This window comes from Varanus komodoensis, unplaced genomic scaffold (genome assembly GCF_004798865.1).
Source record: "Varanus komodoensis strain SLA01 unplaced genomic scaffold, ASM479886v1 scaffold1, whole genome shotgun sequence".
NCBI lineage: Eukaryota > Metazoa > Chordata > Lepidosauria > Squamata > Varanidae > Varanus > Varanus komodoensis.
This window is the reverse complement of record NW_025335268.1, coordinates 15,689,786-15,707,867: the sequence shown is the minus strand read 5'-3', so window position 1 is coordinate 15,707,867 and position 18,082 is coordinate 15,689,786. Positions and strand designations below refer to the sequence as shown.

The following is an 18,082-nucleotide window of genomic DNA, read 5'->3' as shown; positions in this document are numbered from 1 at the left end:
CTATCTAGACCTACTTGATTGTCATTCTGCAGCGAAATGGCTCATTTTTAATTGACTGTGACGACTAATGCTGTGCAGTCTTGCTATTTTAGCACAATCAGACCGTATGCTGGTACCATAGCGTTTCCATCCAGCTTCTCTTTCTAATGGTATCACCTTAATCTCTGACAATTCCCTAAAACACTGCACAGTTTAACTCAAGCTTGTTTAGAAGCAAGATAGGTAACAGAGAACTAGGTAAGAGAAAATTACTGTGATTTGGATTCATACCTTAGCTGTAAGGTTAAAGGGTGTAACTCTCCTGGGTTGGATCCTGATTTAGGTATATGCAACATAGCTGGTGTAAATGGGCTTTTTGCTGCCCTCCCTGCCTTTCTTGCTACTCATGGCATGTTTTTCAGTCCCTTGAAAAAGCTACACAGAATGTCAAAGGGCTCTGCTGAATGGGGGAGGCAGGCATGGGAAAGATCCCAGCAAACCTATCAGTGCCCCCCACCCCCTTCATGAACTATTTGTGGGTATTCAGCCTTGTAATGGCTTCTAGCTTATTGCCTCTTCACCTTTTTCAGCCTATCACTTACACCATTTGAAATAGTTTCTGCAACATGTAATACTTGCTAGTTAACATTTTGGAGTGAGAAACAAGGTTTTCAGTACAAAATCTGGATCTGCATTCACCTTGTCCTTGACTTTATAGAAATGAGTAGATGATGTTTTTGCAGTTATCTGACATAGCTTTAACTTACTTGTATCAACTTCTTCCACACATTGGAGACTGAAGCAAAGAACCTGTTACAGAACTGTGTTAGACTGATATGTGACAATCATCTTCATGCTGGTTCTCCAAAACAGCCAAGGCTTGTCCTGCTGCAGGAAGACTAATCCATCCTCTGTGGGAGGGAGTACCAAATTAACCTGGCACAGAGTATAACTCAAGACAACTTTTCCAGTGGTGAGATCTTCTATGGCTGTAGAGGTCAAGGAAAAGGGCTAAATATAGTTTAGGGACAGAAGTCATGGTTTTGTTCCTACCTTCACTTGCTTTCCTGACTCAAAGGCACGGGAAACACATGCATGGAGAACCAGCAGTCCATGTGAACTGGGGCTTCCTCTACTTGCCTTCTTACCACATACAGCCTATGAAAGTTGTTTAAAAGCTTGACATCTGAGGTTGGAGGTTACAGGGGCAAAAAGGGTTAACTTTTTGAAGTGCTGCATAAATTAATTTTTAAACTGATTTCTAAAATTTGATTCAGACTGTTTTAAAAAATCAGAATTCTCATAGTCACAAATAAATCTTAACATAAACATGCTACTTCTATTAATGCAGCCCAAAACAGCATTTGCTTTTTTGTAGGCATATCACATTACTGACTCATTCGGCTTGCAATCTACAATTCCAAGATCCTTCTCACTGGTAGTACTGCTGAACCAAGTGTCTCTCATACAAGTCATTACAGTAGAGGTGCAGCATGCAGTTCGTGTATTTCCCATATTTGACATAGAAAAGCTGCCATGACATCATCAGTTATGTAGGAAAATACTGAATTGTAAATAAACATGTTTTAGTGATCAGATTTGTACTTTTGATTGAGATACATGTAAAAAACTAGCACTAGCAATTTTTAATCAGCTTTTTTTCTTGCTGATGTATATCATTGCACACTGGTGCTACAACCTCTTTTTTAAGAGTTTCCACTGCCATAAATGGAAGCTTTTTAAACGTATTGCTGTGTGCCTGAAACAGAGAGGGTTACAACTGGAGAGAGAAGACTTACTTCTCCCCTCTTGATCGTGATCTCACTCCTGATAGTCCTCTTTGACAAGACTCTGTAAGTACCTCAAAGGCTGTCACAAAGAGGAAGGTCAAGATCTTTTCTTGCTGATACCAGAGTGCAGGACATGGAATAATCAAGTCAAGTTGCAACAACCCAGATTCAGGCTAGACATCAGGAAAAGCTTCCTCACTGTCAGAGCAATATGACAGTGGAACCAGCTGCCTGGAGAGGTGGTGGGCTCTCCCACACGGGAGACATTCAAAAAGAAACTGGACAGCCATCTGAGTGGGATGCTGTCCTGCAACAGCAGGGGGCTGGACCCAATGGCCTTCTTGGCCCCTTCTAACTCTACTATTCTATGATTCTACGGTGCCCAGTGGCACCAATCAGAGCTTGTTTCTCAGCCTTATTGCTAGAGGGGGGAGGTAAAGGGAAAAGGGAGAAGAGAAAAAAAATGAACAAACGGATGGTATGAACAGGCGTGCATATAAAGGCAAGGGATGGCTCCAGTTCTAACTGCTTTTTGCTGTCCCCACCTGCTATTTACATGCAGGAAGTCAGCATTTCCCCAGCAATGATGTAGCACTGCCTCCCTGCTTAGCGGGGGCACTGGAGTGCCACCATGTGAACAATGAAGACTTCAGTCCCTTCTAGCGTATCTCCCCTGTTCAAATGTCTTTTCAGCTTAGGAGGCATTTTCACTTGTCAAGATCTTCAGGACACAAAATAACTGTGTTGAACTGTAAGTCTTGGAATTTTGCCATAAATCCATCTGCATCTGCAGAACAAAACATTACAGAGACTGAAGAGACTCATTCACACCTTCCCTCAGGACAGTTGGAGGCTACAAAACATACCCTGGCCATTTCTTTGCAGCATATTTTAAATTTAATAAAATAAGAGTCATGTTCCAAGAGTACCAAAACATTTCCCCTGTCCAGTATCAGCTTGGCAATAAAAGTGAAATGGGTAACACCCAGATTTTCTGGGTGGAGTTGGCAAAAGCAACTCCAGTCCTACATCCAGGTCTGACAGTAGCTGCATGTGGAAAAAGACAAAAAGGTTCAGCCTCTAGCAATTGAACACTCCTGCCCCACACAGTTCAAGAGCTGTTATCTACTGGCCCCAAGAAGAGGCTACAATGCAAAGGGCAAAGTCAGGCAATTGCTATGGCCATCAGAGGCCACCCACCATGGTTCCAGTATTGCTGGCTTCCCCTGTAAAATAGATGTGTGCTTCAGAACTCTCGCTGACATTCCCCAAAGTTTCTAGGACACATTCTCAGTTTGCAAGGAAAACCCAGGCAGATTGGGCACACTGCTTCCACCATGGCTGACTCCCAGCATGAACAGAGTATGTCCCAACAACCTGAGTAAAGCTATTGGGGGGTGGGGGGGAGACTGGGGTGCACATTCTTTTTCTGTGACGGATGTGGGCAACTTCTGGCTTTCAAGATGTTTTGGCTTACAACTCCTCATCAGTCCTGGAATAGTGATGAGGGATTTATAGGCCAAAGTATTTGGAGGGCCACCAGTTCCCCATCCCTGTTCTCCGGGGATAAGCTTTCATATACCACATTGCCAAGAGAAGGAAGAAACCTTGAAATAGTTCCAAAGGGAGGTGTTTCAAAAAGGCAACATTTGTGCTTTTCTAAACTGTTTGCAGCAACCATAAATCCCAGGAAAGCACCCTGACGCTGGTCACAAGGGGTTCTGGGATGTAGTTCAAGGCAGTGAGAGCAGAGGATAGCTGATGCACAGCTAACTGAGGGTAAGAACCAAACGACACTGGGAAACGGTACACAGTCTGAAATGTTCAACAGTAGCGCACAGTCTGAGAAGTTCAACAGTGGGGCAAACCAAACAAACAAACCAGGTGGGCATGCTGAGGCAGAAAATGAGAAACTATGATTTAAGGAAAGCTATTATCCATTTTGAGACCAAGTGGCTAGAGCTTTAGCAGCTGCTAGCTTAGCTCATGAAGTTTTTGAGTGTTTTTTCCACTGGGCATTTAAAAAGTCTTATTCTTGCTATTCCCTTATGAATCAGATGATAAGCAGAAGGGAAGTTGCAGCAAAAAATCCCAAGAAAGCCTTCATTATAAATAGACATTCTCCCATAAAAATACCATGAGTCAAGGCAGGCATTAGGTTCACCTGCACTCCTTCACTGGGAAAGGGATCTCAATAACTCTTTTGTCTTATTTAGCAGAGAAGTGCTGAGATACAAGACAACAGAAGGAAAGCACCCCTCAAGTCTTGCAAGCCCATCCCAGCAGTATTTTTCTAAGATGAATCGTTTCGACAGGGTGCAGGGGAGAGAAATATCAACATTTCTCCCTTTCCAGCTCCTTGCTGGTTTATGAGAACAATTCAGCAAGTGCTTATGGTCTGGTGGGAGTTTAGTGGCACTTACTTTGCAGCCCCTAAACCTTTTGCACTGTGCCTTCACCAACAGCTGGTTTCTTAGCTCTCTTCTTCATACGACTGCGAGCATAGACGCGGAGGAATAGTGCTATGAAGACCACGGCCACGCCCAGCCCACCTACCACGGTGACTGCATGGCCATAGATAAGACAGGAAAGGAGGATGGCAAAGGCTTGGCGCAAAGTCATGATGATGGTGAAGATCGCTGCTCCAAACTGATTGATGGTATAGAAGATGAAGAGCTGCCCAAAGGCTGAGCACACTGACAAAAGCACGGCGTGAGCCGCAAACTCAGAATGGCGTGCCATAAAGCGCACTGATTCCAGTAAGGCACCCTGCTCCAGCAGCGAGCCCACGGTGAAGAGGCACGAAAAGACATTCACTCCAAACATCATTTGCACTGAGGACATCTTGTAGGTGAAGAGGGCATCCTGCCAGTTGGATGTGAAGCTGTCAAAGACAATGTAGCCAATCAGGAGGACGACACCAGAGAAGGTGGTGACGGTAGAATGGTGCTTGTCATGACCACTGGACAGCAAGAACATGCTGACACCCACAGAGATAAGTGCTGCTGTCAGGTACTCCCAGTATTCGTAGCTCTTGCGTGACACCAGCTTGCCCATCAGCATGACTGGAATCACCTTGGAGGCTTTGGCCAGCACCTGGGTAGGGAAGCTGATGTATTTGAGTGCCTCATACTGACACCAGCTGCTGAGAATATTGGAGAGCGAGGCAAAGGAGTACTTGTACATGGGAGCACCGTGACGGGGCTGCTTGGTCAGAGCACAGTAGAGGCCGGCCACTGTGCAAGCTAGAATCCGGTTCATGAAGACCAGGAACTGAGAATCCTTGAACTTCTCGCCAGGGTCTGACTCCGTTGCTCCATAGGTTCTGGTCATCACACGCTCCTGGAGGACGCCCCATGTCAGGTAAGAGATCTACAAAGCGAGAGTGGGGAAAGGAAGGAAATTAGGGAGGCAACTGTCACCATGACGAACAGGAAGAGGGTGACTTGACTATCTCAGTCAGAGGAACCATAACTTCAGGGGTCTGGAGTCACACTGAATTCATACCCTGGGCTCGTGCTCCATAGAATTCTGTGGTGGTAAAAGTATCAAAATATGCTGGTTGCTACTAAAATCTGATGGCAAACCAAACTGTAGTAAGTCACATTTAGATTTTAATTCATTTAACACTGAATATGAATAAATACTCCCCCCCCCCACAACACACACACAAAAAGCCACTGCCACAAGTTTGAGAGGTACAGTCAGTGAGATCTGCATAGAGCCCACCAGCTATGACTTGCCCATCCCCTAAACTCACTCTTTGGAGAGCAATGAGACCCAAACAAGACCATTAAAGGCACAACGCCAACTTTCCTATACTATACACATACCGAAGCCAGACCTGACAAGATTCTCATCTGCCTCAAGAACCTGATCCCTTCTGCACTCCCTTCCACATACTTAAAATAGTTTCTATACTAAGCTATGTAGGGGTACTATCTACACTGTACCTACATTTTAAAATTGTAGCAATCAAATGATTTGTGAAATGACCACCACGCAATATGCAGTTAAATATGCTGCTGCTTTATGAACCTGAAAAAAGACACAGCAGAAATACAACTGCCAAGAGAGTACTTAGCTTTTAGTTAACAGAATGAACAGTTTCCTTATTCGTTCTCCAAATAACGTCCTTGAAAATTCAGGAGCAATTATCCCCACAAGCATAGCAACATGGCAAGTATAATTAATACTGCCATGTAAATTTCAAATGACTTGGATCAGAAAGGTAACATGACTTGCCTGGAGCCATGAAGCAAATTCATTGAAAGAGAATTGAACTCTACCTATCTCACCTATAGGTAGCCATGAGCAAAAATCAAGAGGTGCAAAGCAAAGTTCTGAATACAGTAAACTAAGCTTCCTTGGTGCTTGCAGCTAGGAGTTAGTTTTAGAATGAGAGATGCTCAAAAAGCTTAATTAACTGAAAATATTTCTTATTTATATTCTATAGAAATGGAGGAGGCATATGTTTCCAGGGCACTGGATATTAACTGAGCAGAACTATTCATATTTCTAAAACATCGGAAAGCTCTCTTCTGCACTCAGTGCTCTGGCCTCAATGGAGAAATGACTGAGTGAAATGCCACAGTCCATGTAATGTAAATGGTCAAACCATACAATTTCAAAGACTTCAGTTATGTCCTAATTTAGTGAAAATCTCCATGATTAATAGCACTGACTCACAGAAAGTGTTGCTATCTGGTGACTAAGCAGGTGAGACTATCGGACCAAGCTCAAAGCCTTGTTTAACTATGAACCAAATCCTGAGTGAACTATGTTCCCAGTACCTGTTACCCATCTGCAAATGAGAAGTCTAGCTGTGAAGATGAATGAGGTAATATATTAGGCACTTTGTACAATACATGCTATGAGAATTAGCATTCCTGCCACCAGTGCCAAATAAGCCATATAATGGGCAGGTTCACATGATGCTTAACTTGGACTGACTTATATTTAGCCTAGAGATCCCTACATGCCTGGCAAATGACTGGGTCAGCAAAGAGGAGTCATTTACAAGCCAATTAGTCTCTGTGTGGGACAATGGGATGAGCCACATTTTACTTAGCTTCCTATAGGAAAGGTCAAGCAGAATGCAGCTTTTCTCTGTAACTGGCCCAGCCATGGGACCAGGCTGTGGTGGTGGACGTAGCAGCCCAGGTGGCTTACTTTACCATGTGAGCCCAGTCAATGTGGAGCACCAGTTCTCAACTCCTGAAACCACAGAAGTTTGTGGCCTTTCCCTCTGTATCATTATAGTTGATGGAGGGTAGCGAAAAGCACACCTTTTCCTTACCTGTAGGCCGGTTGCACAGAATAGCAGCTTAAAAACCTGTCGGGCTGTGGAGGACTCTACAGTCTCATTCCGTGTTGCCAACAATACTTCATCCTGGTGTACTGATTTGGCCTCATTACCAAACACACATGATTTGATCAGTGGAAAGCAAAGACCACGGCCTAGGAGCCAGAGGGAAAGAGGTAAAAAATATTAGGCCAAGGAGTGAAATATGTAAAAGGGATGGGGAGCAGCTATGCCATCAAAACCATCCATCAATGTTTCCAATACCATTACCAGCTTGGTCCAAACACATCAGCCACCTCATATGCAGTCCAATTCTAGTCAACTTTGCTATCACTCACAGTTTCCCAAATTTCCTCCAATGGAAATGCTTACAAGTGCCATACTTGCCAAGCTGATAAAATTGAGGAGCTGGAAATACTTTGGATTGCAGCTAAAAGTTAGCAGTATATATGCTCTGGAGGAGTTTCAAGCTCAGAATAAAATAGCTGAGGCACTGAAAAAGAGACTATAAGCTGAGAGTAAGGTACCTCAACAACAATACTAGGAAGCAGCTGTACATCCAAAGAGGCCACAATATTGCTGCTACTTACCTGTTTCAAGGTAATTCTTCCTCTTGAAGTATTGTATAAGCAAAAAACCTGGCACCACAATGCTTGCATAACCTGCAGCATTAACCAAAAAACGGAACAGCCAGAAGTCTGCCCAGGAGTCCTGGTGAACCAGAAGTACTTCTTCATTAGCAGCCACTATGGGGAGAGCAGCCAGCACAAAAGCCAGGCAGAACCTGCCAAAAAGAAGAGCAGGCAGTAAGCCAAAGAGAAAGCACAGAAGGCCCAGTGAAATTAAAGGGGCCAACATGGAGCGCATACAAGATTTTCATCACCATGTCCTTCCCCACCTCCTTCCAGCATCTAGCAAATGCAGCAGTAAAACAGCAACATCTTTTTACACAGGGTTTTCAGTACAAATGCTACAGAACTTCAGGATCAAATGAAGTGAGTCTTGAATATGTAAGAAACTATTTATGGATGCCTGAAACACACCCAGGGTGATTATTATTTGATCAGCCCTGTCCTATCCAAGGAGACTCAGGTCCCACTGAGTTGCATCCAGAATTTGCTTCCCAGACGGCAGGGCTCCTGCTGTCTGTAAGAGACCTCCAGTCTTGCAAGGAAAAGAAGAGAGGAGTGTCATTTGAGGGAGACTCCCTTCTGCGTGGGATGGAAACACATGCGTGTCAGGAAGACCTGTGGGCTCATCAGGTATGCTGTGTCCCTGGAGCACAGATTAGTGATACAGCTGAAAGACTGCCAAGGCTCACATGCCCAATGACACGTATCCCTTCCTTCTTATACATGTGGGAATAAATGACATTGCCAAGCAGAGCTTTAAAGAAATCATGTCAGACTTCGAAGCTTTTAGAACTTTGAAGTCCAGAACTTTGGGGCCCAGATGATTTTCTCTTCAATCCTTCCAGTTCTTGGAAGAGGAAAATACAGGGGAAGAAAAATACTCCTGGTGAATGCCTGGCTACAAAGGTGTTGCCAACATGAGAGATCTGGATTCTGGGAGCACAGGCTACACTTCCTGGAAGATGGACTGCTGATATCGGATGGGTTATACCTTACAAGGACTGGAAAGAATGTTTGGCCACAGCAGAAATAAGTTTATCAGAAGGGCTTTACAAGGAATCCTACTGGGGAGGGAGAAGTATACCTGGATGTAAGAACAAAGGCTTATGCACCACAACAGAGAGAACAGCTCTAACAGTGTCTAATAATAGTTGCCCCAAAAATGTAGGAAGAAAGCTAGAGTATAAAGCATTGGTCTTTGATATCTATATACTAATGCCCAGAGAATGAGAAACAAAAAGCATGAACCTGAACTCTTAATACTGAAGGGTAAATACAATCTGATATGTATAACTGAAATTTGGTAAGATAACACCTATGACTGGAATTCAACAATTGAATATAACCTGTTCAAGAAGAACAGAAGGAACAGAAAGCGAGGTGAAGTTACACCATATGGTAAAGATATGTATCTCTATACAGAAATACAGAAGAACAAGCTTAGTAGTCACATCAAGAGCATCAGGATTAATATAAACAGACCAAGGAATAAAAGGAACACAAAGAAACCACCCAGCCAAGGAGATGACAGGATGGAAGTTTTGAAAAGCAAGTTGCCAATGTTTCAAGGAGGCACGATGCAGTAGTTACAGTGAGCTTAAATTACCCTAATATCTGTTTGGAGAGAAATTCTGCCAAACACGGCCCTACCAAGAGATTCCTAACATGTGTTGCTGATCATTTGCTTTGATGGAAAGTGGAGGAAAGTACAAGAGGAATGGCTATCCTTTATTTGATATTAACCAACAGGAAATACCTAGTGGACAAACTGGCAGTTACAGGAATTCTTGGGGAAAGTGACCATGCCATACTTGAAACCCGACTATGGAATGCATTCCCCAGAGAGGTCCACCTGGCACTGTCAGTATATGTTTTTCGGTGCCAGGTTAAGACCTTTTTATTTAATCAATATTTTAATATGTAATTGGATTTTATTGTTTGTATTTTATTAATTACAGCCAGCGTGGAATGTCAATTTTTCCATTTTATTCCGATTTATGTTGTAAGCCGTCCAAAGATGCAAGTAATGGACAGCATACAAATTTTATAAATACATAAATAAATAATAAACTTTTTATTCTAAAGGAAGCAAAAGTCAAGTGTAGTCAAACATGTACCCAAGATTTTAGGAAAGACAGTTTTAATAAACTCAGAATAATGATAAGTAAAGTCCCATGGCAAGTGATTCTAATGCGAAAGGTAGTGCAAGATGAGTGGACATTTTTGAAAAAGGAAATTTTAAAGGCACAATTACAAACAATTCCTACAAGGAAAAAATGTAGAAGACAACAGAAGAAGCCCATGTGGCTTCATAAAAGTTTAGGGATGATCTGAAAGCAAACAAGGAGATATATAGGAAGTAGAAGGAAGGACAGTCTACAAAGGAAGAATACAGACACAGGGATGGCATCAGGAAGGCTAGGAATGAACTGAAGCTAGCAAGGGATGCTAAAAGCAACAAAAAGCCTTCTTCAGATATGTCCATAGTAAAAGACAGAGGAAAGAAATGCAGGTTCAACTATTCAATGCAGATGACAAAATGATAACAAATCAGTGATAACAAATTGGCTGTCTTCTGGGGAGGGGGGATCTTCCTGATGAAGGGAAGTACAAACTGAAGGAACAGGATGGCAGCTCAAAATGGCCAAGGATCATCTATTGGGTAGAAGGAGTTCAAATCTCCAGGGTCTAATGAATTCCACCCTATAGTGATAAATTCCAGCTAGAAATCAGGAAAAATTTCTTGACTGTTAGAGAAGTATGATAATGGGACCAATTACCTAGGGAGACATTCAAGATTCAATTGGACAACCATCTGAGAGGGATGGTTTAACTTGGGAGTCCTGCACTGAGCAGAGGATTGGACCTGGTGTTCCTTTGGCCCCTTCTAACCCTACTATTCTGTGATCCCATGAATCTAGCAGTGGAATTCTGTTGGAATAACAAAGAAAGTGGTTGTCTTTTCTTGGTTGTCAATTCTTATCTCACCCTTGAAGAACCCTTTGAATAAGTTGGGGAGGTGGCCCTAAGGGCTGCGGAGATAAAAAGGTAATAGGAAAAAAGGCAGCTCCCTCATCCTCATTTCCATTGGTAGAAGCAATCTTTGCCTAGTAAAGTAGCTAGCAAGAAACCCCATCTGGATCCAACCTGATAAGTTGAACAGGGCTTACCTCCAGGCATGCACAGGATTTCTGCCTCATTAATATCTAACTCATTACTAAAGCCTGAAGGAGTTTCTAAAGCAGAATTCCCTTACTTACAACCCAACCCCCCTTCAACTGTTCATTTGGCTTCTCTCTTTACCACCATTGACAGGAACATCTCATTGCAAGATTTTTTTGCAAGATACGAAACCACAGAAAAACAGTTTTGAATAAATCCCAAACAGGAGTTTAAATGGCTCCTTCCACTCTAAGGTCAGTTGCAGTGCCCTGTCCTCTTGCATTATTGCCTCATGATGTGACAAACGTGATCAAAATTGCAGAAATAACTGCTAGAAAAATCACCTCATCTTGTTGCATAAAAATTTCAAGAAATTTCAAGCATCTATTTCAGGCAGATTTATTTATTTAAAACATTTTTATCCCGTCCATTGCGAAACACGCCTCAAGACGGCTTACAAAAGTTAAAACAGTAATATAATAATACAATAAAACAATAATTAAAACATTGCAATAATTACAATTTATTTATTGCAAGCCATCCAGAGACATTCTGTAGGGGATGGCATAGAAAAGCTTTAAACAAACAAACAATAAGGCCTGAATAAATAATACTGTGGAGGTTTTCAGAGTAATACCCCCAAAAGTAAAATATTAGCTATGTAGCAAGAACAACATGCCTCAGACCATCAGATTCTGGGGAACATTGCAAACCCTATTTGGTAAACTTGAACTGTGTGGCTTCAAAACTATAGCTGATGCCATATCTGTGATATGCTGTACAACAGTACAACACTGGAGAGGAACTCCCAAAAGTGGTATCTTAAGATTATTCAAGTTTAAACAAGTACACTGTGTGGCTTGGATACAAGGCAAATGGGTTAGCTCATGGGTCCTTAAACTACGGCCCGGGGGCTGGATCCGGCCCGCCATGGCCATTTATCCAACCCACCTCAGAGGTTTTCAACACTCCACCTGCACCCACCCGTCTCGCCCCACACGCAGGGAGGCAGCAGCTTGCTCATGAGGAGATCATTTTGGACTCGCTCGGAGAAAACAATCTCCAAGTGAGCAAGTCGCTGCATCACCGCGTGTGCCCGCCCCCACCTCGCCTCGCCATCCCCACGCCAGCCCACACACCCCACCAGCACCACCTTTCCAGCTCGCACCCAGCACCTTACAACTGGCCCCCTGGTGAAGAAGTTTTAGGACCCCTGGGTAACTCTTTGCCATGAAACCTGCTGGGGTGGAGTCTTGAGTAAATCCCTTACATCAGGGTCCTCAAACTTTTTCAACAGGGGGCCAGTTGAAAGGTGCCCGTGGTGGGTGTGGGCTGCCAAGGCAGTGCCGGCGGGAGCGCACGGGCCGGCGAGAGGGCAGGGCGCACGTGGGCGCATGCGCACAGCAAGGCAGGGGGGGCGCGCGGGGCAAGGCAGCAGCTTGCTTGTGGGGAGATCATTGAACTAATCCTTGGATATTCTGTTTCTAGCACAAATTTTGCCACACCTCAGTGGAGCACTAATAACACAGCTCTCATTTCTAGCTCTACTATCTACATTTCCTTGTGTAGTTCAGACTATATCATGTCCCTCCCCCTTAATCAAGGAGAAAGAGGTTTCCTATAAAAGCATACCCTTTGACTGGCCCATATCATTCTTGTCAGAATAAACTTAGCATCTAAAATGGGCTTTCTAAAATAGTTGCTCCTGAAAACCCCACCTGTTGTCTTTTCATGAGTAAATTCTTTTGACTGTGGCAACAATAGATGGTTGAAAGCAACTTCAGCCAGGCTGAATCAGGCTGGAAGTATTACTAGCTACCAGCGAAATGTCTAGAACAGTCAAACAACAGTTCTCTCTCCCTCTACATTAAACAGCTCCCCGATCAGTGAAGCATTTTTCCACTGTTTCCTTCTTTCCAGTTTTCCTTTGGACAAACAGGGTAGCTAGTGTTACAGGTGTGCTCTCACTTCTGCCAGACCAGCAATATCAGCAACAGTTCTAGCCATGAAAGAAGCTTTCATAATTTCAAACCCACAAAGCAGTCAGGAAGTTGGATCTCATATAGACATCTACTGTTCCCATTCACATTAGACAGGCATGCTTTTGACATATACAACTGCCACCCTTGCAGATAGGCTGCTGTCTGCTAGGGTGAGGCCACAATGCGTTCTTTGGCAGACCTTTCAATTTTAGCCTGGCATGCAACTCAAAATCAGATTCTGAATTAAGGGGATGCACCAATCTGGATGCTAATCTCAATAAAGTACAAAAAGAGAGTACAAAAAGAATCCTTGAAACAATTGCCCCTTTACTCAGTTTCCTACAGCTACAATTATGCATACGACCTCATTAACTTTGATCTCGAATCCCAAAATGTCTCTGGGCAGAAACAGGAGTAGACTTCTGGCCCTCCAGATTTTCTGGTTTACAGCTCCCATTCTCTCTTACAATATAGTACGCTGACTAAGGCTGATGGGACCTGTAACTTGAGTGCTACAAGTTGCCATCCGCTGAAATGCATGGTCAGGGTTACTTAACAAGTATTAACATCTTATAATAGGAGCCAGAATAAGAGGAAGGGCCAGATAAGCCCCCACCCCATCTTCTGCAGGCTAAATGATATCATGCCTCTTGCTGGCCCATTGGAAGGATGGTCCTCCCAGTGAATACACCAGGAACTGCATTTAACCCTCTATGGGTTTTATTCTACTGAATTAACCCACAATTTTCTGCCATAATGCATGCACTCTTCAGCTGTGAATACAATTTTCACTTCTGGTTAATGAGGCAGAAGCCATGCATACAATAGTCCATGTTGCTGATACAGATTCAGTCATGGCTACAATAGAGTAAACACTACTTCCACCATGGATCTGACAATCTACCTAACAGGTCCAATAATAACTCATGATCAATGGGAACAACTGTCCTGAAAGATTACTGAGCTGCTTTTTGTTGTTCGTTTCTACAGGAAATGCAAGGTATTTATACCTTTAAAAAATCTAATTCATGGATCATGTGTGTAGTTGTCAGTGATCAGGAGTGTCCTGCCCTGCAAACTGAATGAATGCTTGGCAGTAAAGTTTGCTGTGTTCCCTTTCCTGAAAAATTCCAAGGCCTAGCTGACCAGATTTAAATTTATAAATGGAGTATTGTTGTTGTTTGTTGCAGATACGTATATTTAAGATTATCTAATGTTATGATAAGAGATAGCCTGGCCCAAGCAGCCAAACTGCAGTCTTTGATCTAAGAGTCCTGGATTCAAATCCCTTCCATGATTGGCTTTGGTCAAATTGGACTCTGATAAATTTCACAGGTTTGTCAGGAGTACAAATTAGATTAAATATTTAGGCTATGATCCTGTGAATGTTTGTTTGAAAAAATGAAAAAAATGAGATTTTGTATTCAAAAAACATGTATAAGATTTCATGGTCAGGCATTGCCCATGTACTTTAACCTCCTTTTGTACACCTGAGCTCATCCAAAAGTTTCAAAAGACCTTCCTCACTACTTTGATGCATGTTCACCTAGAAGATCTGCAATGCTTTTGTCTATTCATTGTCACATCTGTAAAAATGAATCCTTATACTCTAAATTCACAGTTATGTAATAACTCTCACACCAAATTTCGTACTCAAAATTGCTAATGGGGTTCAGAAGCCCCATTCTATGAGTGATTGGATAAAGCACCAACTATGCTTTTAGCATGTACTGTGAGATATAAAGCAAGATATAAAGCATCAAAGAATAATTGATCCTCATTAAAACACCATTGAGAAATAGAACAAAAATTACTTCAAATTAATTAATTTACTTTCCCAATGCAATCCTGTGTCTACTCAGTAAATCTCACTGATGTTCCATAGGGTTTACTTCCATGTAAGTGTAGGATTTAAGTCTGCTATTGCATTTTGGGTGCAATCCTATGCATATTTAGACAGAAAAAACTCCTACATCTTCCGGCATCCTTCCAGCCAGTCACTCTGCCTAAATATACATAGGATAACACTTTTAGTCTACCAGAATAGGAGAAGACATTAATACCAATGCCACCTTGCCATGAAATAGATTTGGTGGCCTTGGACAGACCATTATTTTTAAACATCCAGCTACTCAATCTGAAAAAGAAAAAAATGCAACAAACAGTAACCTACTTAACTTGGCTGTCATGAGTTCATATAAGAAAACATGCATGTTGTTACTAATATGCCAATCAGGAGAATTACTCCCAAGTAAGCAGGGGTTTAGCATTGCAACTGAAAACAGTTTGCACACTATATACAGCCCAGCCCTCCCCAACCTGGTGTTTTCCAGATGTGCTAGACTACATCTCCCATTAGCCCCAACTAGCAAGACCAAATAGGGAGATTATGCGAGCTGCAGTCCAAAACACCTAAAGGGCACGAGGTTGGGAAAGGATAGCACAGATATTATAATCTCCCACACATGTAGCTCATATCTAGAACCAGATTATCTGCCACCAGTTACTATGCAGCTAGATAGTCTCGAAACATGATTCAGACATAGGACCCCTCAACATCCTGGATCCAGCATCCTGGATTAGGAAAGGGACAGCAATTCGTTTTTCTTCCCGAGGGAGGGCTTGCGAATGGGAACCGGTACCCTCCCCTGGAGTTACCCTGCGATTTCCGTTCGGTCCGCGGCACCGAAGCCTCGTCGGCGACCGCGCTGCCCGCCCCTGCCCCTGGCCTGCCCCGCAGCGCCGGCCAGACCAGCGCTCCACAAGCGCCGGTGCACTCTGTCGCCGCCCTACTCCCTCGCCCTCTCACGGGACCCGGCCCAAGGCCGGCAGCTTTTTCACCCGCCACCGCGCCCGGAGGAGCCCACCTGCAGCCCATGGTGCCGGCCGGGCCGCTGCGCTCGCTCGAACCCGGCCGCGCCTCCCTCCAGGCGCCACGGGACCAGGAACCGGCCGCTCGCCCGGCCAAACTGGTGCTTCAGGCCACCCACAGCGCCCCCTGCCGGGCCGGAGGCCGCAAGCAACAGGCTCTGAAAGGTAGGCTGGGGGGCCTGGGCGAGATGACAAAGCCCGCAAGTTTCCGCCGGTGTCTGGGGAAAGCCGGTAAGGCCGGCGGGAAGTGGGCGAGAAAGATACTGGGCCTGCTGGAGGAGGGTTCCACAGGGAAGGTGTTACCTAAACTCCAAGCCCAGAATGTAAGAACTTGGAATGCAAAGGCAACATTCATTCTTGAAAATGTCCTCTAAAGTACACGGGATAATGAGCAGTGTCTCTGAGCATGAACAGAGTACCTCAGAGCTTTTCCTCCATATGCTTGAGATAAAGGGAAAGAAAAAGCAAGCTACAACCCAAACATCTCACTTTTTAGGAGTTACTGTGCATTGATGCATATACTTCGACAGAAAAAGGCCTATAACTCCCACAGTGCTAAGAGTTGTAGGACTTTTATCTGCCTAAGCATGCACAGAATTGTGCCTACATTGCTTAATGTAGGAGGGATTTCTGAAGAGGTCTACAGGTTGCCTTGACTATGTTCTGGAGAAGCCCCACCCAATGCGGTACCTCCTAAATGATTGACTACAACTTCCATCACTCCCACAATTTCCAGTAATTGGAGATGATGGGGGTCATACTCAAAAACATCTGGAGGGTGTCAGGATAACTTGGAATCCATCACTATGAGCCACTCTTGGAAATCCAACTTCCAGCCCACAGTTTTCAAAGGGCTGAATCTCTATACATGGCCAGAAGAACTGTGTTTTAATCTGACTGGGTACTTTACCTGGGTGTTCCATGGTATCCAATTAACTATATGGCTAAAAGTGGACTAGATGAAACAATGATCAGGTGGATCCACAGTTGGCTACAGAATCAGACTCAAAGAGTGCTCTTCAATGGCACCTTCTCAAACTGATAATGATACTTCATGGTTCAGTCTTGTGCTCAGTGTTCAACTTTTTTATTACTTGGATGAGTAAGTGCAGGGAACAATTATCAGATCTGCAGATAACACAAAATTGGGTGGAATAGCTAATACCCTGGGAAACAGGTTGGAACACTGGGCTGAAAACAACAGAATGAAATTTAACAGGGACAAATGCCAAGCTCTGCACCTGGGAAAAAGAAACGACAAGCATCATGCTTGGTATACCAATATGGCAAGTGAGATGCATCTTCAGATTGTTGTAGATCACAAGCTGAATATGAGTCAACGATGTGATGCGGCTGCAAAAAGGGCAAATGCTATTTTGGGCTGCATTAACAGGAATATCATTTTCAAATTGTGTGACATTCAGCGCCCTTTACTCAGCACTGGATAGGCTTCATCTGGAACACTGCATCCAGTTCTGGGCACCACAGTTTAAACTAGATGCAGACAAGCTGGAAAGGGTTCAGAAGAGGGCAACAAGATTGATCTGGGGGCTGGGAACAAAATCCTATGAGGAGAGATTGACAGAATTGGGCATATTTAGCCTCGAGAAGACTGAAAGGAGATACGATGAAACTCTTCAAGTACTTGAGTTCGGTTGTCACACAGAGGGCCGGGATCTCTTCTCTATTATCCCAGATTGTAGGACAAGGAAGAACAGGCTCAACCCCCATTTATTTTAAATTTAACATTTCTGTTATTCAAAAGAGCATAATAGGCAATCACATTATTTTGAAGAATAAGTATTATATTGTTTATATTAATTGTTCTGCCTTAGGTTCTTCCTCCAAAGGACACTGGAGCTCACCGTTTGCAGCAGCTTTGTCCTATATCAGGATCCAATAACAAATTCCAGGCCACCCATTGCTAAGGGTAGGGCCTCCTCATGCTGGTTCTGCTTATTGTCTCTTAGTATACCAAAGGGAAGGCAACTGTTTTTCTCCATCCCCCAAAAGGGTTGCAACATTGCATGACCTTTTGTCACTTCCCTTTCCAGCTATGTGGAAAAGTTGGTGGCCTGTGCATAATCTGAATTTGATAATTGAGTTTATTTACCACATTTCTGTGAGATGACAATACAGCCCTGGGAACCTGGGAACTAGACTTTGAGAGGTTCAAAATTCCAACACTATTGGTTCAGTTTATGTAGCCTTTCACAAATATGCTCCTCCAAGATTTCTCAGACTACAATTCCCATCAGCCCCAGCTAGCATGGGTATTAGCAAGGATGAGGGGTGTTCATCGGAAGGGCCTGTTACATGCTTAGTATGCAAAATATTCCAAGTTCAAGCCCCATAATCTCC

At 43.5% G+C, this 18,082-nt stretch overlaps 1 protein-coding gene across 1 annotated transcript; it reads right to left on the bottom strand.

The window, feature by feature from the left end:
* Positions 1-2,643: 2,643 nt before the first annotated feature.
* On the bottom strand, positions 2,644-15,771 carry SLC35B2 (solute carrier family 35 member B2). Its single transcript, XM_044444728.1, has 4 exons — positions 15,718-15,771; positions 7,665-7,858; positions 7,069-7,229; positions 2,644-5,141 (listed from the first exon to the last, which is right to left on the bottom strand). The coding sequence occupies exons 1-4, from the start codon at positions 15,726-15,728 to the stop codon at positions 4,203-4,205; spliced, it is 1,305 nt and encodes a 434-aa protein (XP_044300663.1). The 5' UTR covers positions 15,729-15,771; the 3' UTR covers positions 2,644-4,202.
* Between the last annotated feature and the right edge of the window lie 2,311 nt (positions 15,772-18,082).

Coding starts and splice junctions, on each gene's coding strand:
- SLC35B2 (XM_044444728.1), bottom strand. Junction 7,230..7,664: donor GAAGAATTACCTTGAAACAG/GTAAGTAGCAGC, acceptor TCTGGCTCCTAG/GCCGTGGTCTTTGCTTTCCA. Junction 5,142..7,068: donor TCTGTGCAACCGGCCTACAG/GTAAGGAAAAGG, acceptor CTCGCTTTGTAG/ATCTCTTACCTGACATGGGG.